The following is a 23,031-nucleotide window of genomic DNA, read 5'->3' on the forward strand; positions in this document are numbered from 1 at the left end:
GTTCTGTATCAGGAGTTCTCTGTGGGTGTCCAACAAACCAGTTACTGATGGAATGTAAATCAAGAAAACTAGAACAATAAAGAAAAAAAAACTTCAAATAGATGTTATCACACATCACCAATCCAATATGAAGAGCACAATCCACAACTAAGAACAACTCGCTTTATAACTGAACAGTTGATTTCTTCCAGAAGTCAATACAATTAATAACTTCAAAACCTTTATACTAGAGCTTTAACAGAAACATTCCTGAAGGGAGTTAGTGCAGCAATGGCAAAAAAGATCCCAAACTGAAGTCAAAACCACCATTTCCCATTTTTCTTTATTAAGAAAGCATCAAGCATTATACTATATAAAATAATGTATCATTAATGCTCTTTAACTGAACAAGACAGGCAATTTGTATTAGCACCAGATCACGAATTGAAAACTCATCTACAATGTAAATTACAAAACAAGCTACAGGTCAGCTAACAGATGTATTTTCCTTCCCTTTTCACAGTTGCTTTAAAAAGTGACAGAGCATTTAATTGGGTTTATCTATTATTTACCTTTTGAAATTCATTTTAGTAACCCACAAAGCTATTTTATTACAAGGCAAAGCCACCACAAACATAATTCTTTGTTTATAACTACATGCCCATGCAAGATATTTCCTTATGTTCATATTACACTGAATACTGAAAAGAACACAGAACGAACAAGGTGAGTACTGTTTAGTCAAACACAGAGGAAGTTTGGATCATTAACTCATTGGATGGCTTCCAGCTTAATTTTTCAGAATCGCAGCGTCCTAAATTTTACCTGCTCTTGCTGTCCTAAAGAATTCATATTATGTTGCTCCTTCTTACTACCATGTACACTGTCAATTGATTGGTTCAATACTTAAATTTTAGTGTAAAAAAGTACTAAATCTCACATATGCATTTGCTGTTATAAAACTCATAAACAGTTATATTTACTGATATACACATAAATACAGAAAAATACACTTAGTACTTCAACTTAAAAGAACATTAACGAGACCTTTTCAGAGGAGGAAAAGATGATAGTGAATATCCGTTCGCAGCTTTGCATAACGGGCAACATACGTAACAATCCTTTCTACTTTCCCTTGCCTCCAGGTAACACAAGGCAGGAAGGAATTCTAGAAGTGTTTGTCAGCAGTAGTGGGTTATATTCCTTCCTGCACTGACACCAGTTTTGATTTCTATGACTCCCGAGTGGTAAAATAAAAGCTCCACTCATTGTGCAGGCAGAGCTAAAACAGCCTCCAGGCATCTGCTCTCAGTTATGTCTGGAGTGATCATTCAAGAGATTTGTGGAATTTGTGTACCGCCACATAACTGACCAAAGCTAAACCTAAACATAACAATGCTTATGTATGAAAAAAAAAAAAAAATCTTGCCAATACTGAAAAAAGGAGATAAGAACGGTTGTTTAAGGGTTTCTGTATGCTGTAAGAGTTTGGCAGAAGAAAGATTTCATGTAATGAAAATCTCACAAAGCATCTCAGTGCTGTGACCATCAACTAAAGACTGTTTTCTTTGCGCTCTGGTATTCTGCTGTCCCCACACATACCGATCTTCCATTGACATGGAGAGGGGACTTGCAGAGAGAGCAGAATGCCAGAACTGAGATCTGCATTGTGGACCTGAGAGCAGTATTTTGCCCTTTCATGAAAACAGAGTGAAGTTTGATTGAAAACTATTGTTTCACAATGTACAGATTTAAAACGCTAGGGCCTAACGGGACTAGTGGATTGTCTGCTCTGGCTTCCTGCACAACAGAGGTTATAGAATTTTATGCAATACCTTCATCAAGCCTAATCGTTTGTGAAGCATGTCTTCCAGAAAGATATCCCATTGTGTCCTGAAAATACCAAGAGATCAAGAACTCGCCGCTTCCTGTAGCAGTTTGTGCCAGTGGTTGATTTTCCTCACTACTGAAATGTTTTGCTTTATCTATTATTTGCCCAGTTTAAACTTCCCCCAATTCCTATTACATCTTCTACAGTAGATTGATGATTCATCTCGTATACAGTAATTTCTCCTTGAGGAAGGAGGAATAGTTACTCTTGCAATTAGTTACTACTTAATTTTCTTTTTGATACAAATGAAGCCATTAAAAAAGACACAAAAGACAATGTTTACCCTGATTTGCAAATTTAAGGCTAGGAACATGCGAGAGGGCTTTTATCCAAAGAAACATTAAACTCTTTCTTACCACTGTGAACATTTTCTTTATGTTTTTTCAGGGCATCCTTACTCTTGAACCTCTTCCCACAGCTATCTGCCTTGCATATGAATCTGGCATCCCCTCTGCACGCCTCCTTGTGCTGTTCATAACTATATGGAATAACCAGTAAAAAAAAAAAAACAAACACAACACATAAAGCAGTTATCTACAGAAACCAGACACAAAGCAAGTACTCTGAGCTTAACACATGCTGCACTGAAGAGTTCCAAGGCCACCTCATGCATTACTTACAGCAAATAGGAATGAAAGCATTTGACTTCTTTCACTGTTAGGATTCACTTAAACTAACAAACTTGAAAGCTAACATGCAAAGGGAGGCCAGCAATGATATGACAGCAGTCCAGTAACTCAGACACAAAACCTCGATTCTGAGCTGAAGGAAGTATTGCAAACAGAGCACTGAAAACTTCTTGAAGAGTCTCCTGGGCTGGTATTCTCTGTACATTGAAGTACACTAAATAAAAAAGAAAAAAAAAAAAAAACAAAACACAAAATAAGGGGAACATCCTACATCTTACACAGGCTTGCAGTAGCTAAAAAGATATATACAGCTCTACAAATCTTTAAGTAGGTGAGCAATCTATTTCATATGTGAAGTATCCTGGAATTTAGTGGGACTAATCAAATGCATAAACAGCAAGAGTCAGGATCATACTGCTGTACCATCACACAGATTAACCTTACTTTGCACGATGTAAAAATTTACTTAACTAGATATACAGCACAAATCCAACCTCCACTATAGACTGAAGGAAAAAGTCTAAGTTCAAGACAGAATATTTAATTGCCTCCACCCAAATATTTCTCTGCTATGTAATTTTATTTATTTCCATGAAAGAACAGAGCTCATACAGAGCTGCCAGTTCTAGGAATGTTCAAATTATTCATATGTAAGAGATCAATTTATTACCAAAGCAGCCTTAAATGCATTCTATGCAATATGAGTCTGTTTCTTTCCAATACAAGACAGTTAGATTAAATATATTATCTATAATCACTTAAGCATCTAATGTACTATCTGTAATTAAATGTATAATAAAAAGTAATATATCTATTTAATGGCAAGCAAATAAAATATAAACAACAAAAGACAAAACCAGTTATGTTTTGTACAAAAGTATAATTGTAAGGTATATGACTTTAGTGACAAAACTGCATATTTGCATATCAAGGACAGTAAAGATGTGCTTTTAAATTTCACGTCTTTCATGTTTCTATTTGGGTTTGTTCCATCACCCAAATATTTAATCAAGCAAACATGAAGCATTGTTTTTCCTTTTTTTGTCCTCCTAGAACACCATTTACTTTCTTCCAAATCTTACTTCAGTTCTGTAACAACATCCACATCTTAAAAAATACATCTCCTAAACTACTAAATAATTCACTGATGAAGACCAATGGTTTTTCCACCAAATAGCAGCTCTGATCTGATCTACAGTGTTTGATTTTAAAACTTCAAAAATTAGCAACATTTTTGCGATTCAAATTGAAGTCTCCAACAAATACAAGAAATTAATATATTAAATTACTTATGTAAAGGGTAAGGGTACAAATACATAAGCATAAAATTAAAGCTTAAATTGTTATTAAGCCAAGAGAAATAAATGATTGAATAAAATTGATTTAAATGATTGCTGAAAAAACACTCCTGTTTCTACTCACTGTCTTTGTAGAGCTTGTTTAACAGGGAATTTCTTTCCACAGTTTCGGCACTTAAATTCCTTTTCTTCACTGGGTTTTTGGTGCAAAGTCTGAAGATGTTCAGCCAGAATCTCCTGGCTGGCAAAACTGGATTCACAGTTTGGGCATGCATGGTCCTCTTTACAGGTGAGGGGATCTGCACGATTGGAGGCAAAAAAAAAAAAAAAAAAAAAGTAAAGGAATAGTTTTCACAGGGAATATTTTGGTTGCGTTAAGAGACACTCTCCGCCAGAAACAGATTATGCAAAATGGCATCACAAAATTCACAAAATACATTGTCTCTGAATGGATTATAGACAGCCTATCTTGAGTGAATTACCATCAGCATCATTGAAAATGGATGCACACTATTAAGCTGGGTGTGACTTAGGCTGTTAGCCTAAATTAGTCATCCAGGTTGTCTCTACTTTGATAAAGATGCTGAGAATTCACCAGACAGCTCAGGTCGCCTACCTTTCCTTAGACATCTTACCTTAGGATTAGCTAAACAGTTTTATGAAAAGGTTTATTTCTCTTCTATCTAAGTAAGAGGGAAACTACCTCTCTTAGAGCAAAACCTTAGCTTCCATAAGACTGTATGTCAGGTGAAACGAACTCCGTCTTTAGATGAAAAATTAATGGTAACTTCTCATGCAATCTAGGCTCACTCATTCACAGGACTGTCTGCTTCTTATTAGGCAAAGAAAATAACTTCAACTCAAACCAAAATAGAGATTAAAATCGTATAAGAGCTCAAACTAAACCTGGGGAGCCTTCCAGTTCCCTAGTCCTATACAGTTACTGTTCTCTTTCCTCTTTGTTACTACTTTTAAGCTCTCAAGTTATCCTCTTTTTTACATATAGAATCATAGATTCTATGATTCTATATTGCTCACCTGCAATTTTTTCACCAGCTGGTTGCACTTCTTTATTGTTGCCACTGTCTTCATCTTCCTGGGTAACAGTTACTTCTTCCTCCTCCTCCTCCTCTTCTTCCATGTCACTGTCCAAGTACCCAATCAGAAGTTCTGTGTCTGTTTCAATATCTTCCACAGCCAGATAGAAAATATTTTCCCCTTCCTGTTGCAAACAGTAAGTAGAAGCAATGAAAAATTACGTTAGAAGAAGTAAAATCTAGAGACAAGTATGGGACCCTGAACTAATATTAGCCCTCAACTATGGAAGGACTGGCTCCATTCCTCAGCAAGCACAATGCTAGAACAGCCTTTCTGAGATTTCTTTCGCAATGTGGCTGCATTGATGAAGCGCCCTGGTATTCTGGTATTCTCGAAATATTCCCCTGCCTCACCTGTGAGGCTTTTCCAATATGAACTGTAGCCTAGACCAAGGTGAAAGTGTTGTTAAAGTTCTTGTCTCCTGCCACACTCTGCACGATATGAACTTCAGAGTTTGAGAATGAAACATTGAGTTTTAGAAAAATAAAATAATTTATATAACAAATACAGCTTTAGCTCTGTCCCCTGCTGGCTGCATGAATTACAACCCAGCTTTCAGTAGCATGTTTACATAGTGTTATTTTGTCTCTCTGTCTCTCTCCTTAAGACCCCAGCCTTCTTCATGAACAGGCTTTCAACCCTGTTCAGTTATCTTCATTATCAAGTTAGCAGAAATATCTGTAAAACATACTTTAAAGCACTAGACCAAAACCCTCTACCATTTTAGACCAGTGTAGATACACAGATCCACAGAGGGCCAAAGAGCCACGAAAGGACAAACTATACAATAACAAGCTTCAAAACTTTCTCCACAATGAATAAACAAGCTTCCAAACAGATACATAAGCTAGCAACTTTGGTCTTTGACAATACCTAAAGTTACCAAGGTTGGCACGGGGAGAGGCGAGGTGGGGGGAATCCATAGCAAAACCAGCTGTCTCCTAAACTGAAATACAGACCTGCTTTTTTTTTTTTTTTCCATATGTGAACCAACTGCTTTAGAGCTACTAGCCAAAACACCAAAGGAGACTCCTTTTTATGCAATGAAGACTTATGAAGACTTCCAACTTCTATCATAAATCTTAAAACCTTATCTGATTAACATCCAGAAAAGTTAATTGAAGCTTCTTTACACTACATCTAGCCATGTATTTTATAACAAGCTTCACAGCACAAAGACAAGATAATGATTTTTAATTTTTGTAATATACTAAGATAAATTTAAACTGTCAACAGGGATGTAAGTATTCCTCAAGCTTTAGAAGGTCTGTTAAATATTACACAAGATATTGTCACACAAGAGCAAAACCCATTTAATTCAATAGACTTGATACATGATACAGCTGCTGCTTTCAAGGACGCATCACTTTTCTGTCCTTATCTCAACAACAGCATTCAAAACCAAAACAAATTACGCTTTTTTTTTTCCCCTCAAGATATATATTCTGCAGTCCAGATAGATATCAGCATGCCACCCTAACTTTTGCATACATCCAGGAGTTGCTGTTTTTCATATGCCTTTGTCAAGGTGCAGATATCTTTAATTTACTACAGTCTAAATTCAAAACAAATCATGTACTGAAACTCTTGACATGAGGAATAGTAAAAGGTCTTTCTACGCTCAGTCTCCACTTGGACAGGATAAAAACACTGGCGTAAACCTCCAACACATAACTGTTTAGGACAACAACTTTATTCTAAAAGCAAGACAACCTTATAAATGGAAGCACATACCTATTACTGGATTGCCAAAAAAATAACGGAAAGGAAAAAAAAAAAAAAAAAAAGAAAAAGCCATGTATCCCAGGCAAAAATAAAGTCCCAGACTTACTTGAAGAACCAAATAGCACACATTTCAATGAGATCATACATGGCATCTTATACCACACAATAAATCTGGGAGAACAGCAAGCAGAACTAATTTTTCAGGTTAACCTAGACCAAGTGCATGAATCCTAACTACGAAGCTCTTATCAATACTGCTGCATCCTCACCATGTCTGCACTTCCCTCATGTCCATTTGTGTATAAAAAAATCCTGGTTCTTCCCCATTGGTGTACTTTTGGTTAGTAAAAAGATTAATGGAAGAAGTACTAAGGACTCTCAATGCTTGAGTGATCTTGGTTGCATTTATATTGAAAAGAAATTAGCTTTGATGCCAATCCAAACTAAAACACAGCTCAAACTCATTCCTCCTCCAAGGCTAATTAGATTGGCTTTTCCAGCCAAACAAACACTAACAGTCAGGTATTCTGAGCACTAACTAATTCAGATAAACCCACACTGTAGCAGCTCCTCAGGCAGCATTTTCAGTGAAGGCAATGGAAGTTCTCCAGAACCACAAAGGAATCCGAGTCTCTCCCTCCAACAGGAGCACAGTTGTCTACATGTGAAACACACGTGTCTACGTGCATGCAGACATAGGCATAGTGAATGTAGTAAGAAATAGTTCTAATAATTTTAATAATCCTCCCATATACTAAGAACACATCTGCAGTTGTTCCACCTGCCCATCTGCTTAGATCCTGCTGGTTGTTTTGTTAACAACATTCCTCTGCAGCAGGCCACAACTGGAAAAAACTCCAAGTGATGGTCATGGTGGCATCACAAGTTCCCCTCACGCTACTCCTGGTTTATTATTCCACTTTGCTTCTCTCACCCCCTGCCTTGACTTTCATGTTTTAAGCTACGGGCCACACTGACCTGCCCAGCAAATACAGCTTTCTTATTCCAACAGCTTTTGCTGTCCCACCGTAGGCACCTCTCCCATTCAAATTCTTGGCTTTTCCATACAGTTATACACCTTCACACGTGGCTTGTGGGAGGGGAGGCTCCACATTAATTTTTGCTGTTCATTATTCTAACTCACAGTTTTCTAATATACAGCAAACCATCTCAGTGTCTGCTTGCTAAGGTAGAATTTAAACCTCTAGCTCACTGCATTTGTGTTTATAAAACAGTTCTGATGCCAACAACAGGATGTTTTGCACAGTAATCTCCAGCAGAGAGTGTTTAGTAAAAGTACAACTGACAAACAGATAAACTTATCTATTCTGGACAAAGGAATACTGAAAATATAATACTCTACCAGTCTAAAAAGTGAAAAAACAAAACCATGGCATTTTTGATAGCAGCCATTTCCTTTTGATTATGATAATTACAATGCATGTTTGCTACATATCAGAAGTCATATTTATAAGTAAATAGCTAGGAATAGCTCATGGCAAAAGAGATTACAATTCTTACGGTTTCTGTTAATGCAAGAGTTGTAATTCTAAATCTACTTTAAATATAGTAGAGGATTAACTCTTTCAATTACTACTTGAAATAAGTTAGAGAAGCCTCCAGCAATTCAGCTGCGCAAAAACCTCAGAAAAGCAATTGGTACATATGCAGGAACCTTTCCGTCCTTCTCTAGCAGCCACACAGCGGTATTACTCGCAGCCCAGCTGTTAAAAATACTTCCTGCACCTTCCCAGTCAAGGACAACCCAAATAACACAGTTCCTCCCAAGGAGCGGAGGCAGAACTCAGAGCCAGGTATGCTCCCAACAACACCACCAAGAGCTCCCATCAGAACCAGGGTTTTACAAAATATGTAGCATTACAGGGAGAAGGGGGGAAAAAAAAAAAAAAAGAAAAGAAAAGAAAACCAAACCAAAACACCACCCCCACAAAAAAAAAAAACCAACAAACAAACCACAAACACAAAAAAAATCCCAACAGAAAAAAAATCCACCCACCAAACTTACTTAGAAAAAATCCCATGCTCTCTCAGTTGCTTTCTCACCACAGGAAGCATTTTGCACAGGATCTAAACATGATCATTGGGTACAATTAAGTTATGATGAACTAATCCTATACAGGAACATATGCATTCACTTCAGCTTCTTTAAAACTGAATACCAAGCACTAGGCAGCAAGCTCATTATCAAAATTATTTCGGATATGAGATTATAACATTTATCACTACTAGAGTGATTCCATCAGGATTGGAAATGTTCTCAAAATAGACCAAAAAGCTCCTGTTAGAGTATTTGGAGACTGGAAAGAAAACCAGTGGGAAAGATAATTAGTGGAAATTAGCATTAGTGGGTATAAACGAGGAAATAATTTCGTTTCTGTTCACATTTTTGTTAGTTCATACAGACCCTCCTAGAAAATTGCAGAGGGGCTGCTGTGAAGAACACAACCAGTGTTAAGTTCTTCAGCATTCATAGAAAAGACTTAGGACAAGCAAGAGAAGCCCTGGTTCTACCACTGTGGTTTACTTTATTTTCACATGTTACAAGCTAGTATCAATAATGTTGGTCAAAAATTCTCAATGAATTAATTTTAGCTTGTGAGTTTCGCTGCTAAAGATTCACTTTAAAGATTAAGCAGTAGAACAGAGAGAAAAACCAAACACTTGTTTAAAAATTCAGCCAACCCCACAGAATTCTTCATAAATTACAAATGTCTGGAGAAAATTTACATTTCACAAGGGTAATTATAATGTGCTGGTTAGAATACAAAGTCTCTAACCATCTCTAAATATTCTATTTTCTCCTCTTAGTTAGTCAATTACCCCCTTCTATAACTATGCAGACATATTCTACTTTATTATATAATATGTTATCATTCAGTTGGTTTAAGATTAGGATTTTTTTAATGTCATAATCTGTATTCTTCTGGTTTTTTAATTATTTTAGGTACTTGTTCAGCACAACAAATTCTTTTTTTTTTTCCACAGCCATATTAACATGAGTAATGATAATGAAACTAAAACAACTTTACTTACGTAATTCATGACTTTTTCCTCTTTGTAAAACATCATTTTATCATCTTGGTGGCAAGCTGGCAACTCTCAATTCAAATTAAAGTGTATCCTTAGTGGAAACATTCCACCAGTGTTTTGCTCAGATTTCATAAAACAAAGTGCTACTACACCAAGTGGCCTTAAATTTGCTTAACATTAAAGGCAAAGATTGTGTAATTAAAATACTGAAGGATTTGTGGGCTGTGTTGTTGGGTTTTTTTCCCTAAAGGAATAGCAGAGCTTTGGGATTTGCATCTCTACTTACTAAAGTGAGACCAAACCCTGCAAATAAATACATGCATATCCAGCTTTTTTCAATACAAGTAGTATCTGTTCATGTCATAGCCAATTAAATACTTCTATATATATCTAAACAGCTTCAAGGTCACTCACATGGAATACACAAGTTATTTTGGCAGCTAATTATTGATGGCACTAAAAGAAAACTACAAGATAATTTAGTAAATTTGTTTGTTTTCTTAAGTTTGCTTTTTCTATACTTTTCATCCTTTTTTGTACGTGCTGATCGTGTTTATTCTATTTTTCCCTGTAACATTTCCAAATGTTTTTCTGTGGAAGATCTTATAGGACTAACATTCTTGCCAAGCTTTTCTTTTTAAACCATCCTTTAACTCCAATATGATCCTTTAAAAAAGGTACGCAGAAAGCACTAAGCACACAAGGTATAACGTTATGCAATATAGCATGACAGTTTCTTTTCATTTCTTTAAATAATTGTTTTCATTATCAAAAAAACCCACTGGTACACACTGGATATTCCATTAGAAACTTCTATTCAGAAGTTCAGGTCATTTTACTGAGTATTTTATTTAAAATTTAATAATGAACATTAATTGTTCACACTGCTCCCTCTTGTGAGCCTTACTTTGCATTTGCTAACATTGACTGTAGTTTGCTATCACACTGCCTGAGCACTGATGATATGCTAATCATTGACTAATGTCTAGGACTCCTCACGTATGAGGACCTTTCATATTTGGTACTATAAGCAGGACAGCAAATCTTTTGCTAGATCTTGGTATAACTGAGAGACAAAGACAGAAGGAAAACATACAGGAATAATTGCATAGGCAGTGGTCATACTAAATTATCCATTGACTTGTCATAGGCATCAGGAAAAGCATAATAAAGCAGTCATTCAGTGAGTGCTGACAAGAGTTTCTGCTGTATGAATGGATAGCGAACGCTCTTTCTTATCCATTACCCAAAGTTCAATTCTAGCCTGGATGTTAAGACCTAAAGAGGCCTGAACCAAAGACAACAACCTACAGTACAGGACCAGAGGAAAAGCAGATGATGAAGCTGTCCACAGTGAACTAAATCGGGAACAGCAACAAGGTCCAAGGAAACAATATCAGCAGCAAAACTGCAGTCATGTTCAGCTAGCCATATGTGATGGAATGTCACAGAATGATATTCAGTAAAGTTAGAGCTTTCAAAAGTAGGAGGCACAAATCAGCTGAAGGCTGGCAAATAGCCAGTTAGGTTTCCCAACACAGTAGACTGCTAATAGTAGCATTAAACTACTCTGATAAAGGAAGAAAAGCTAGGCAAAAGAGGTATGGTACAACAGCGGAATGGAAATCGCAGAAAAGCTCACAACAGGGATAGGAAGAGGGAGGTTGATACCAGGTTTGCAGGGGAACTGGCAGCAGAAATCTCACTGGGCAGTGCTTGCTTAAGATCCAAATATGCAAACGGTCTCTCTGGTGAGTAAGACATTTAAGGAGTTGGACAGGTCATCAACACAGAAATTGAAATTGAAATGCCATTGAGCATGAATAGAGGGTATGGGGCAGGGGGCAGGACAGCAATAACGCATCTTTCACATAACTGCATGCTAGGGCTTTACTAGTATTCTTTTTATACTTAGTAGTTTTAAAATATTTTTTTCCTGTTTTATTTCATCAGAAATTAACTTTCTTTTCTTAGCAAAGGAAAATAATTCTTTTTCTTTGGCCTCAAAGTATGTTTTTAAATTCTTTTGTCAAGGATCTACAGGCAAATCCTAGGAAAAAAGTCATCTCATGATGAAAAAGCAGAATAATAACTTTAAGAAATACTGATAAATAATTCTCCTTTTCCTAATTATTTGCAAATTTGGATTACACCACCAAATAGCTCAGTTTAGCCTGAAACAAGATTTTTGAAAGTATACATTTTGAGCAAAAAACTTAACACAGCTATGTAACTCTTACTTATGTGGGATTGGAAATCATTCTACTGTGATAACTGAGCTGTTAAAAAAACAAATATGCAGATAGTTAATTTCTTTCATAAACTCCAAAAGGACAACAACCATAACTAGAAAAATATCGCTGTCTTTGTTGGATTCTGCAAAGTTACAGAACGCTTCCAAAACAGAGATGAAACAGACTAAGACTCTTCAGCTTGAGAAAAGAGCTGTCAAATAAGAGGGAAAGGATATAATAGGGTTCTATAAAATCAAGGATGGCATGGAAAAATAAACATGAAGTAACTATTCAGTATTATACTAGGACTAGGAAATCAAGTGCAATTAAGAAGTTTCTAGAAGAAAAACAGAACCATGTTTCAACATAATGTGTAATTAAAACAGTGGAACTCATCACCACAGAATGATGCAAATGATGAATGTAAAAATGTAAAAACAAGCTGGATAAATTCAGATCCATGGTCAAGAAGAGAAAAAGAAAATTATCTTTTTTTATTAACTTATCCTGAAGCATTGCCTGATCATCCTATCAGATAATTAGATCCTTCAATTCTGTTTTCTATTGGAATATTTGAAGCACCACGCTTGCTTTCAAACACGTCACACTTTTATATTAAATTTTAAACTATAAAGCAAATGCACAATTCTGCTTTCCGCACACCTAAGCCCATATCCGAGTTTGGCGTGAAACACAACTAGGCCTCTAAATCATTCGTCCTGACTCAGCCAGGTATATTGTTACCCAATAATCTTTTTAATTTCCAAAATGACAAGAAAACAACTGCATTCAGGCAAAAGCTTAACTTGACTGAATAAGGCTGTAGTGAAAAAGTTTAACTGTTGTTACAGTAGTGAGTTAACTACTCTGGATTTATTTTTTTTTTTATGTAAACTGTTCACTTTAAGACAGGAAAAATAGTTCATGTAAGTGATTCAGTGAAATTGCATCCCAGTGGATTCAAAGAGTATCAGAGTCTAACTAAGGAACTCTTTGGTATTTCATCCCATCATTCTTATTTATGAGATTATATTTACGCACAAGAGTTCACTTCTAAAAAGTAAAGTAGGAAAAGGAAAAGTTTGCTACTTTTCTCAGATCTTGCAATTTTACTGCAAGAGATAGACCAAAAAGGAGATCAAATTAGTAAATCAATAACTGGACGCAAATGGTAGGAATCCATCAAATCTACCTGGATGGCTGCCAGGTTCTTCTGTTCCTGTGATGGAGCCTCATGGACAAAACGCAGCCAATTAGAATGGCGTGGATTGCTTGCATCCAGGATATAAAGGACTTCACCTTTAATCCCACGAACCTGAAACATTAAAAAAAAGTCAAGCAAAATTAAAATTGTTTACCAAACACAATCACACAAAGACTAAGGCATGCTTGTGCTCAGCAAGTGAGTCTTGCATTCAATGGGTACTCACAGCTGTGATACAGATTCACCCTTTTCTGGAAGCATATTTATTCATGTAAGAATAGGGGGGCAACTCAAATCCAGCAACTGGTGTCAGCTTCCATTATTGAGCTCCCCCTTTCTTTTCTTAGCCTTTCCTTTAGTAAATAGTATTACAACTGACTCCTGGGTATCCCTAATCTGATAGTACGGTCACTGGTGCTCGTGTTCTTTCCTCTCTTTTTTCCTTCAAGTCCTCTTTTTCTTTATGATCTTGCCAGAAACCAATACAACCTGAAAGGTCCTTTCCCATTCCAACCCTGTCGTCCCTTTTCCAGTTTTCCTTTCCGAGTTCTCCTCCTTCACATCTTCTGACGCATTTTACTTCTACAGTCTAGCTAATTCTTCTCATACCTTCCTGTGTTTTGTCACACAGTCTGTCTCTCATCACGTTCTCCAAATTAACCTTATAAGCTCTCCTGCCTCCAATTCCTTTTCCTTTCCTCACAACTCGCTATTATTGTTGTCTCTTCCTCCTCCAAAATACTGTCCAAGAGCAGACCATTTTCTTGATTGTCCTCTAACTCACTCAACTTGGTTTGCAGTGTTTCTCTTCTGCTAACAGTACAGATAAAGCCAACAGTAATTTTTCTCTGGACAAAAGGGATAGGCCATTCTCTAATCCTGTGCTATTCCAATCACCATTTGGTTCCAACACCACTGAGCTCAGGCTCTTGTTCGCGAGTTTCTGTATTCCTGCAATCACCCATGTCCATTCAGTAATCTTTGCCTTGATAGTTCTTCACCCTTCACTTTCTTTTTCATATTTGATACTCTTCTAGACTCACTTGTCCTTTGCTCATTATGTTCTATCACATCATATTCAGCCTCTATGACCAATTCTTAAATCCGCCTCTTTCTGCCTACTTTTAAAAATACAGAAGCACCTCAACCTTAACTGGCAACCATCACAAACAGAATACATCCATATCTGAATTCAACTTTTCCACTACCTTTGCCACTTCCCTCTTCTGTTATCTTACCAGTTGCTCAACCAACTTCCAACCTGAATTCATTCTCCATTCCCACTACTCCATCCTCTTTTTGCTTCTTTATCACCAAATATAACTTTTCTCCGTCATACAAATTGCAAATACAGTAGATACGCCTTCATTATTGTTAACTCTTACTGCCCCACACCAATCCTGAATATTGTAGAAACTTATAAAGCACTTACTGAAAACCATAGTCTTCATTTCCCTTCCAAGTGTTCTAAGGGTTTGGTTTTTTTTTTTGTTTTGGGGTTCTAAATAGGTAATCCACAGAGCAGAACCTCCCTTTGAGTGAAAATGATTAAGATTGCAGATTAACAACTTTGAGCAATTAAAGTCAAGCTAGTGGCTTTGTGATTTAGCTACCAGGGTACGGAATACAGAAGCCCACTATGTAGGTCCTATAAAGGTTTCCATCAGTTCTTCACTTGAGTTGGAAAGAGGAGCAATCAAGATCTTATTATAAAAACCATATGTTACACCATCCACCTTTTCATCCAATATTCTTCCTCATTTGCTTCATCCTTAAATTATATAAGAATAATTTATATTCACTTCCATGATACATGATCATCTCAGTTGTGCTTTCTTGATCTCTGTCAATCCATGAAGAGATATCAAACAAAGACTTAACACATAAGGAAACTATTGATAAAAGAATACGATAAATCCCTTAAAGACGTGCTATATTTTCTATTGCTTTTTTCACCTCGTAAAGAAATAATGCTGCAGCAAATACACAGATGTGAGGAAGAAAAGTAAAGAAAAACAGTCAAAACACTGTACTTAACATGGACTAGACTGGTGACATTTACCACTCCTTTTCTCAGTGGTTGCATGGACAGGTGAGTTTCCTAAATGAACAACCAATCTTTGAGCACCATAGCAGTGAATCCCAAACTTAATCAATATTTAAACCAAACAAAAATATATTGCAAATATAAAATATAACACAAATATATTTCTCAAACTCAAAGCCAGTACAAGCTAATCATGGTAGTTAAATGAAGTAAACAGCTAGACTCTACATTTTCAGTTTAAAATAAGTGCACCTAAATATCATTCATATTGAATTATTAATTAATCAAAATGAAGTTTGGAATACGCCCCAAAGGGTCCTCCCTCCAGTAACAGTCCACTAAAGTCCTCAGTCATCCTTCTGCTTTGTGGCATGATCACCAAACAAGAAAACCAGTTTAATTAGAAGATATATCAATAACTATAAGCTAAAATGCTTACACCTGGGTCTGTCTGTAAATCTGTTCTGATATCCAAGGAGACAGAATCAGTGATAGCTGTTACTAAGACAGATGTTGCACTGTAGGCCCACAATTCTGCTAGCTACACTGACAAGGAATTTTGCCTCCTGCACTCCTCCATCAATGACACCGGAAAACATGAGAAATGTACTGCGTAGCTTCAGTATCTCTCCCCAACCCTGGCAGTTACACCAGCTATAATAGCAAGGGAAGAAAATGGGATGACAGTGTCAAGCTGCTTATGTGGTCCTCAAGAAACTTAAAGATGCTGCAATTTACCTCTCTACACCACAGAGATAGGACTAAGCATGTACACTCCTGGAGCACAACAATTAAAAAAAAAATCCCCATATTGAATAAGGTTTCTTGGCTTTCTTTATCTCTGAGAACACTTTTACAAAAATTTCCACACATATCCTTACCCCTTACTTCATAACAGACCTGGAGAACTGAACAGGATTCATATTGCAACAAAGCTTCCAGTCCACTCCCAGGAGACTCCTCTGCAATCACCCAACCACGCCAAGAATCTTCAAGACAACCTGCCTACCACATCTATTGCTAGCAGGAAATTGTTGGAAAACTGAGCATGATTTCAGGGAAAGGAAATGAAAAATATTTTTGTACACCACAAACTACAGTAGAAAATTCTTTAAGGAAGATTTTCTCAATGCACCTGCAAGCAAATTACTACATTTCCCCCACACATCTGAATCATTACAATCTTAGATAGTCATAAGGTACTTAAAATAAAGACTAAAGATTTTTACAGGATTGAGGTTCCCTGATACTTTTATATAGTAATATCACTTTCACAATGCTAGTGAACATATATGTACTTAAATTTGACATTTCAACCTGTCACCTGTCTACATGACTAATTCTGTGTTTGAATGTTATCTTCCCAGTTTCTACACAGTTGGTATTACCTGAACTAAGAACAGTATTACCTGAACATCCAGTTAGCTTGAGGTGTGTTCCTTAAGATCCTCAAGCTACAGTGGCTAATCCAGAAAGGATTTCAAAAACTATTTTAACAGGACCTGAACTCAAGTACAAAAGTATTTCTAATTGATTTTCTAAGGCCACCAAACTAAAGGTACTCTTAAGTCATGAGACCACTGCTAAATAATAAAGGAATCAGTCATCTTCATAGATCAACAGAGACTTAAGACCGTATGATATGCCTTTGGTTAACATGGAGAATCAGTGAAAGAGCTAGAAATAGACCTCAAAAGCCTAACCACCAGTAGATGATGTCATACTTTAATGTTTTGTTTAAAAACAAGAAACAGGACCTTACCCCTATTTCCTCTAAAGGGGTAAATCCACAAAAGTTGACGCTACCTGCTGTAGTTCAATAGACCATCTTGGTCTAAGACCCATTTATTGCTGAAGCCCTTTCGTCCACTGAGGCCAAGATGTTCCTGTGGTTTCTGTAATCAGTGAAGATAACTTGGAGTTTCTATTACCAGTGAGTGATGTGACCAGACATGCAGTCACCTTTGATTTCCCAGACAAAATAATTAAGTAGCAATTAGTGTCATATTTAAGTATAGGCAGACTTTGGCATAAGCCTAGGCCAAGGCTGATTCAAATTCATGCCTGATAACCCATGGCAAGATATCTTTCCATTTTACAATACCCTCAATATCTGGTCACTCACGACAATCAAACACCTAAAATGCATACACATATCCAAAGCATGTACCAGACACGAGAGTATCTCAGGTTGGATGATTATGAAGAATTATCTCCTTGAGAATCAACACAAAAGGTATCACTGAACTAATTTAGTTAAATGCCTTCACAGTAAGATGAAATACCTGACATTCACTGTTACCACAAAGGAGTTTTACCTCAAGATCGCTCAGGACATCATTGAATTATGCCACATTAAACAAACACCATGTCACTATACAAGTATTTGGAAAAAATGTGCCCCTAGTCATTGTATAAGCTACCATATGAAACCCTACACAGGCCTAAATAATGTCTAAACTGCCTGTAATGCCCATCAACAACATGCACTACTCCATCTGCTAGCCCTTTATGCTGCAATGAAATTATCTCCAGATTTTCAAAATACATCCAAAGTTGTCAAGTACGCTACTTCAAAATGCTCATGAGTGCAATTGTAAATGCTCTACCCTGCACACCTGGCAAGACAAGAAGAAAAAACTTCACTGAAAATAAGCAGATGGTTATCCTTCCTGAAGGCAGTAAACACACTGTCTGCTTTCTGGAAACCATTTTCTAAACATTTATAAATCTGAAAATCTATGTTCATTCAAACAACCTGTAACGCCAAGTACTGTTTTCTGCATTGCATTTTTTTTGATTAGCTGAAAACATGATTTTTATTGTTAATAGTATAAAACAGCTAGATGCAATACTTCTGCATCCTCAGTTTCAGACCTCCGTCACAGTGCTCACTGCAGAGTAGAAACTCCTATTTTAACACTGCTGTAGAAAGTATTAAAATAACACTTGAAAAGGAAACCTGAGGCAGCAACTGTTGATTGGCTTACTCACTACGAAGTATTGGGACATAGACAGCGCGTGACGTTTTTCTTCAGCCAAATTATACAGCAACGGTTTTTCATGTTAATGAAGGTTCTTCTGGTGCATGACGTTATCTGACCTTGTCAGAGACAGAACGGTTCAGAAACCTCATTCCTAGACTTCTGCTAACATTTGTGGAGATTTCATAAAAAGGGTTGAACTTCGTGTTCACTGGAAGGACGCCCAAATCTCCTTAAGCAAATTGTGTGTGATCATCTGTAACAGGTTCAGAGTAGAATACCACCACCTCAACCTATCGACATGTGCTTTCTAACATCTTAAATAAAACACATAACTAAAGATGTGAGGCTAACATGCTCAGACACTTTTGGGAGTAGATTCTTCACATCACCAAAACCAGAAGATCATTAAGGTGCCTGTTCCAAAACTCACTAAAATTAATACAAAGTCATACACCAAAGCTTGATTGGGTCATCTTTATTCATGTTTAAAGGAGTTGATTAATGAAATTTAGCTAAATAAACAAACTGGCAAGAATATTAATAACTACTTTGGACTCCAATCTATCCCAGTGGGTATTAATTTAACAAAATTGAAAATCTAGGACACAAACTTGCAACTGAGATTGTGAGTCAATGTCTGACTTGTGCAGCAAAAGTGATTTTAAATGCAACTTGCGTGAAAAAGAAAAAAATGTATCCAGAGATCCATTTGCCTAAGAAATGAGAAAAACAAAAACATTTCTGAAAATTAAACAGATTCACACAAAAACATTAAAAGCAAACAGTTTTAAATGTATATACTATCTAAGGAGTAATGACTGGGAAGGTAATCTTCGTACAGAAAAAATAAAGACTACATTGCTAAGAACTAGATTTCTAATATTACATTCATCTAGAGACCAAACACAGAATTCTTCAATTTAACATTTCATATCATGAAACTCAAGACATAATTGGACTTAATGCCATGTATGTAAGAGCCTTCCTGTTCCAGAACCACATTTTAAAGGCAAGATATCAAAGAGAAAAACAAAAACAAAACCACACCACCATTAGCTTAAAGTGCTTGACTTCTCATAACTCAATCATAAACATTAAAGCTCTGATCCAAAGCTGGTTGTTGCCAAGAGCAGATTTTCTTTTGCCTTGACTAGTTTTCAGGCATGTTTATTTAACTGAAAACAATTGTCACTGCAAAAGTGATGAAAGTTAAGTAATAGAAACATTTCATTTCATTTTCTCATATACATAAAATGTGAATGTTAGCTTCCATTGAAAGACTTATTTCCAGCATGTTTCTGTTCTTGGTTTTAATATAACAATGAAGAACACATAATCTTGGCAGATAAGACAGAAACCAAACCTGAAATATGTAATATTCAGCATTACACAGCATATTATATGCCATCCAATCCTGACCAACATTTCTTCACAGTATGTCAGAGCATTTGAAGAAGGCCTAAGTCTTTCCGGCCCTCCCTGTTTTAACATTTGCCAAAGTCATCACCAAAAATATATCTGCTTGCCACAATCCAATAGCTGTGAAATGAATGTCATTTCCTTGGTTAGGCACAATAAAGAAAAGACACTGAACAGCTATCTTCCCTTTGCAAAGGGAACTTCTGTGAACTTCAATATCTAAAGATTATTCTGTTCTTGCCTTAAAGCACATGCTCTTCCAGCAAATACACATAATTTAAGATTGCTATGCTAAGTACACTAATACAGACCCATGAAGCAGTGTTTAATCAAGGTGTTAGTGGGATGCTAAAAATAAGAAAAAAACCCCTTAATCTACCACCAGCAAATAGCTGCGCACTTAATTAGCACAACATGCAATTCAGTCTGGGTTTTTTGACAGAAAGAAAGAAAAAGTACAAAGCCATTTGGACATTTTCTTGGCTTTTTAGTATTACTCCTAACTACACAATTACCGCAGGTTGCGTCTTTTTCCCTTTCACATCACTTGTAAATACAACATTTCAGTGTGTAGCTCTTTACAAGGATAACAGCAAGATCAAGTATGCTTCCCCCTCCAGTCCTCTGGAATCTGTTGAATAAGCAAGTGTAAACCTTTCATTTCTTCAAAACTATACAAGTTACAGGCAGATTAATGGCATTCTGCTTTATTTAATTTAAACACAAACTCTAACATCCTCAGAACATTATTTAACAAAATCACTGGACCCAATAAATTTTTTGGGTTCCATGTTTTCCCAAAGACCAAAAGAAAACATAATGTGTACAATTCTGCCTCAATGGGACATCTCAAAAATGCCAACTCACAATCCTGGTCTCGAAGAAAAAGGAATAGCTTGATCAAAACAGACCACATCACAGACCACAACTCCACACAACTAGAAATGCATGTGGTAAACTTCCTCACAGAAAACTATTCCCCAAAATTGAAGCTCTGCTCCCAGGCATCACATACCAAGAAAACAAATGTTCCACTAATGTTCATTTTTACTCTACTTACAAAAACCCTCTAGTACTTAGCCTTCTGTCTAAATGTGTCCTCTCTGAAAATGCATTTTTTCAACTTCCATCAGACTGTGAGGCCAGGCTTTAGTGTGCCTTCATCCAATAGGCTACAGATTAATTATTTTTAATATCTTTGGTACAGCTGACTATGCACAAACTTGGCTAGTTGCTGTGACTGCCTCCCACAGTCTCTGGAATAGCCATCTACTTGGACAGTACAACTTTTTACTTTCTGCATTCCTGGTCTCGATTTTCAACTTAAGACTACCCTCAGCATGATTTAAATTATATTATAAAGCTCACGTTCAGATCAACTTCAGTAAGCATGAACAACTTGGGTTCAAACATTCAGGAAGTCATAAAATTTGGTATGCAGGAATCTTTACAAGGCTCTCAAAACTAGGTTACAATAAGATATTATGAAACTGTTTTAGAACAGCTCATAAAAAACTCATTTTCTTATTTGGTATTGATGGGGTCATATTAGTGTCATCAGTAAATACATGTATTTGCCTTTTATTTTCTTTCTTACAGAAACAGACAAATTGTATTTAATCATCAGCAATGAGGCATCTGGAAAATCATATGGCCTTCCAACAAACTTAAAGACCTTCTCATTGCTATAATCCACCCTCCTTCCCTTGTTCTAGCTCAAGTATTTTACTGATTTAAAATAACCTGCAGAAACATCATAAAAAGGTAAGTGAGCCAGGAAACATTAACATGTAGTGTATTCAGCAAACATTTGTAATAAAAGCACATTGTATTGTTTTGTTTTCAGCTGCGAACAAAGAAGATGAAACCAGTTGCTCTGAGTACATAACCAAAGGCGAGAGGGGAACCAATTGTCCACACCTTCTCTCTGGGAAAGGATATTTTGGGCACACCCCCAGATTAAAAAAAATAAATTAAAAAAAAAAGAAAGCACACAGGAGGGGGGAAACGAAGGCACGTGGATTCACAGACTTGAGTTAACACTCATCTAGTAATATTTTGCCACTCACTGTATTTATACTGAGTTTTGGTTTAATAAGATAGGCTTTTAGCATTCTCTTACTCATTGTTCCAGTGTGTAGAATCTATTTATAGTTCTGCTAAGACTGTATCAATACTATGCTCTTTTTATAAGCCGCTCAGCGATGCTAATGCTAGGGTTTGTTTTTTTTTTTTTCAAACAAACATTTATTTTGTAATAAATGCACAGATAGTGCTTTAAGCCAGATGTCAAACATAATAACCTTTTTTTTGTGCAGTGCCACATAAGATAAACAACAATCATCCTTCCAGCTCTAGCCATAGAAAGGTGAAAAAGTAGGAAATTAGTCCCCTTCTCAGTGTAAAACAGGACAAAATATGCATTCGATAAAAACTGATCAGCTGAGGGAAAAAAAAATAAGGAAAAAAAAAAAAAAGGAAAGGAATTCTGCTCAATGAACTACAGCAGAAAAGAAAGATTACAAAAACTGAACAGAAGCACCAAAAAGCAGGTGTTTATAACAAGTTGGAAATGTTGTTATTGCAAGTATTTATCAGTTACTGTAATCTCCTCAACTGGTAAACTCAGACAGATTTTTGCTACAGGCAAACACAGTTATGACAGGAACTAGGATGGGTTAGGGACCCAATTACAAGATCTAGCATATAAACCACTGTGGCTGCCTAATATATATGAAAAGGTTTAGAAGAGCCCTGAAACTCATTATACCTTCATCTGCCCACAGCACCAGGTTTTTATTTTGCTAAAGATCTCACAACTATACATTGCATTACAAAGTTGCTAAAATTTAAAAACTTTGCTTATACAATTGCCAAACCCTAGCAAAAGTGTCACAGAATAAAATATTTTATATTACAGCTGGAGGAAGCTACGAGCTGACACCTGCTGATCAGCATAAATCAATCTCAGTAACTTACAATCATCCTCCTATATTCAAGTTATTTTAATCTTTTTTTTTATTTTCACATTTTTCAATAGTTTTCACAGTAGTGTTATATTTTTGTGTTTTCCTTGACTTGATATTTTTCACACTTCATTGATTAGAAACTGTCTTTTGCTATTTCTTTATTGTTTTAAGAAGTCAATTCCCCTCCACCCAAAAAGCATATTTTAAAGGGATCAGCAAGTACAAAATCTCATTACAGTACCTTTATGCTAGGGAAAAAGAAAATTTAAAAAAGGATTTGTTACAGTATAAACTTAATTCTGAGAGCACTTTCTGCTAGGTGTGATGACGTCACTCTAGATTACTCACTTCCCACATGAGCCTGCAGTCTGTGTTCTCATCCAGTTCCTGCGGCATTCGCTTCTCCCCTGCAAAGGGGCCAAATTTTTCACCCTAAGGAATAATTATAAAAGAAAAAGTATCAGTGAAAAAAAAAAAAAAAAGGCAGAGGTATCATTTTT

At 36.3% G+C, this 23,031-nt stretch overlaps 1 protein-coding gene across 1 annotated transcript in view; it reads right to left on the minus strand.

Moving 5' to 3' along the window:
• The window catches only part of PRDM5 (PR/SET domain 5), a gene marked incomplete at its 5' end in the record, with an annotated part of 84,255 nt that overhangs the window by 56,144 nt on the left and 5,080 nt on the right, over positions 1-23,031 (minus strand). The window contains 5 exons of the mRNA XM_082482944.1: positions 2,227-2,348; positions 3,922-4,096; positions 4,836-5,019; positions 13,098-13,220; positions 22,880-22,963. Coding sequence (XP_082339070.1) covers positions 2,227-2,348; positions 3,922-4,096; positions 4,836-5,019; positions 13,098-13,220; positions 22,880-22,963 — 688 coding nt within the window. The remainder of the gene's footprint in view (positions 1-2,226; positions 2,349-3,921; positions 4,097-4,835; positions 5,020-13,097; positions 13,221-22,879; positions 22,964-23,031) is intronic.

Source organism: Vanellus vanellus, assembly GCF_965231255.1.
Source record: "Vanellus vanellus genome assembly, chromosome: 4".
NCBI lineage: Eukaryota > Metazoa > Chordata > Aves > Charadriiformes > Charadriidae > Vanellus > Vanellus vanellus.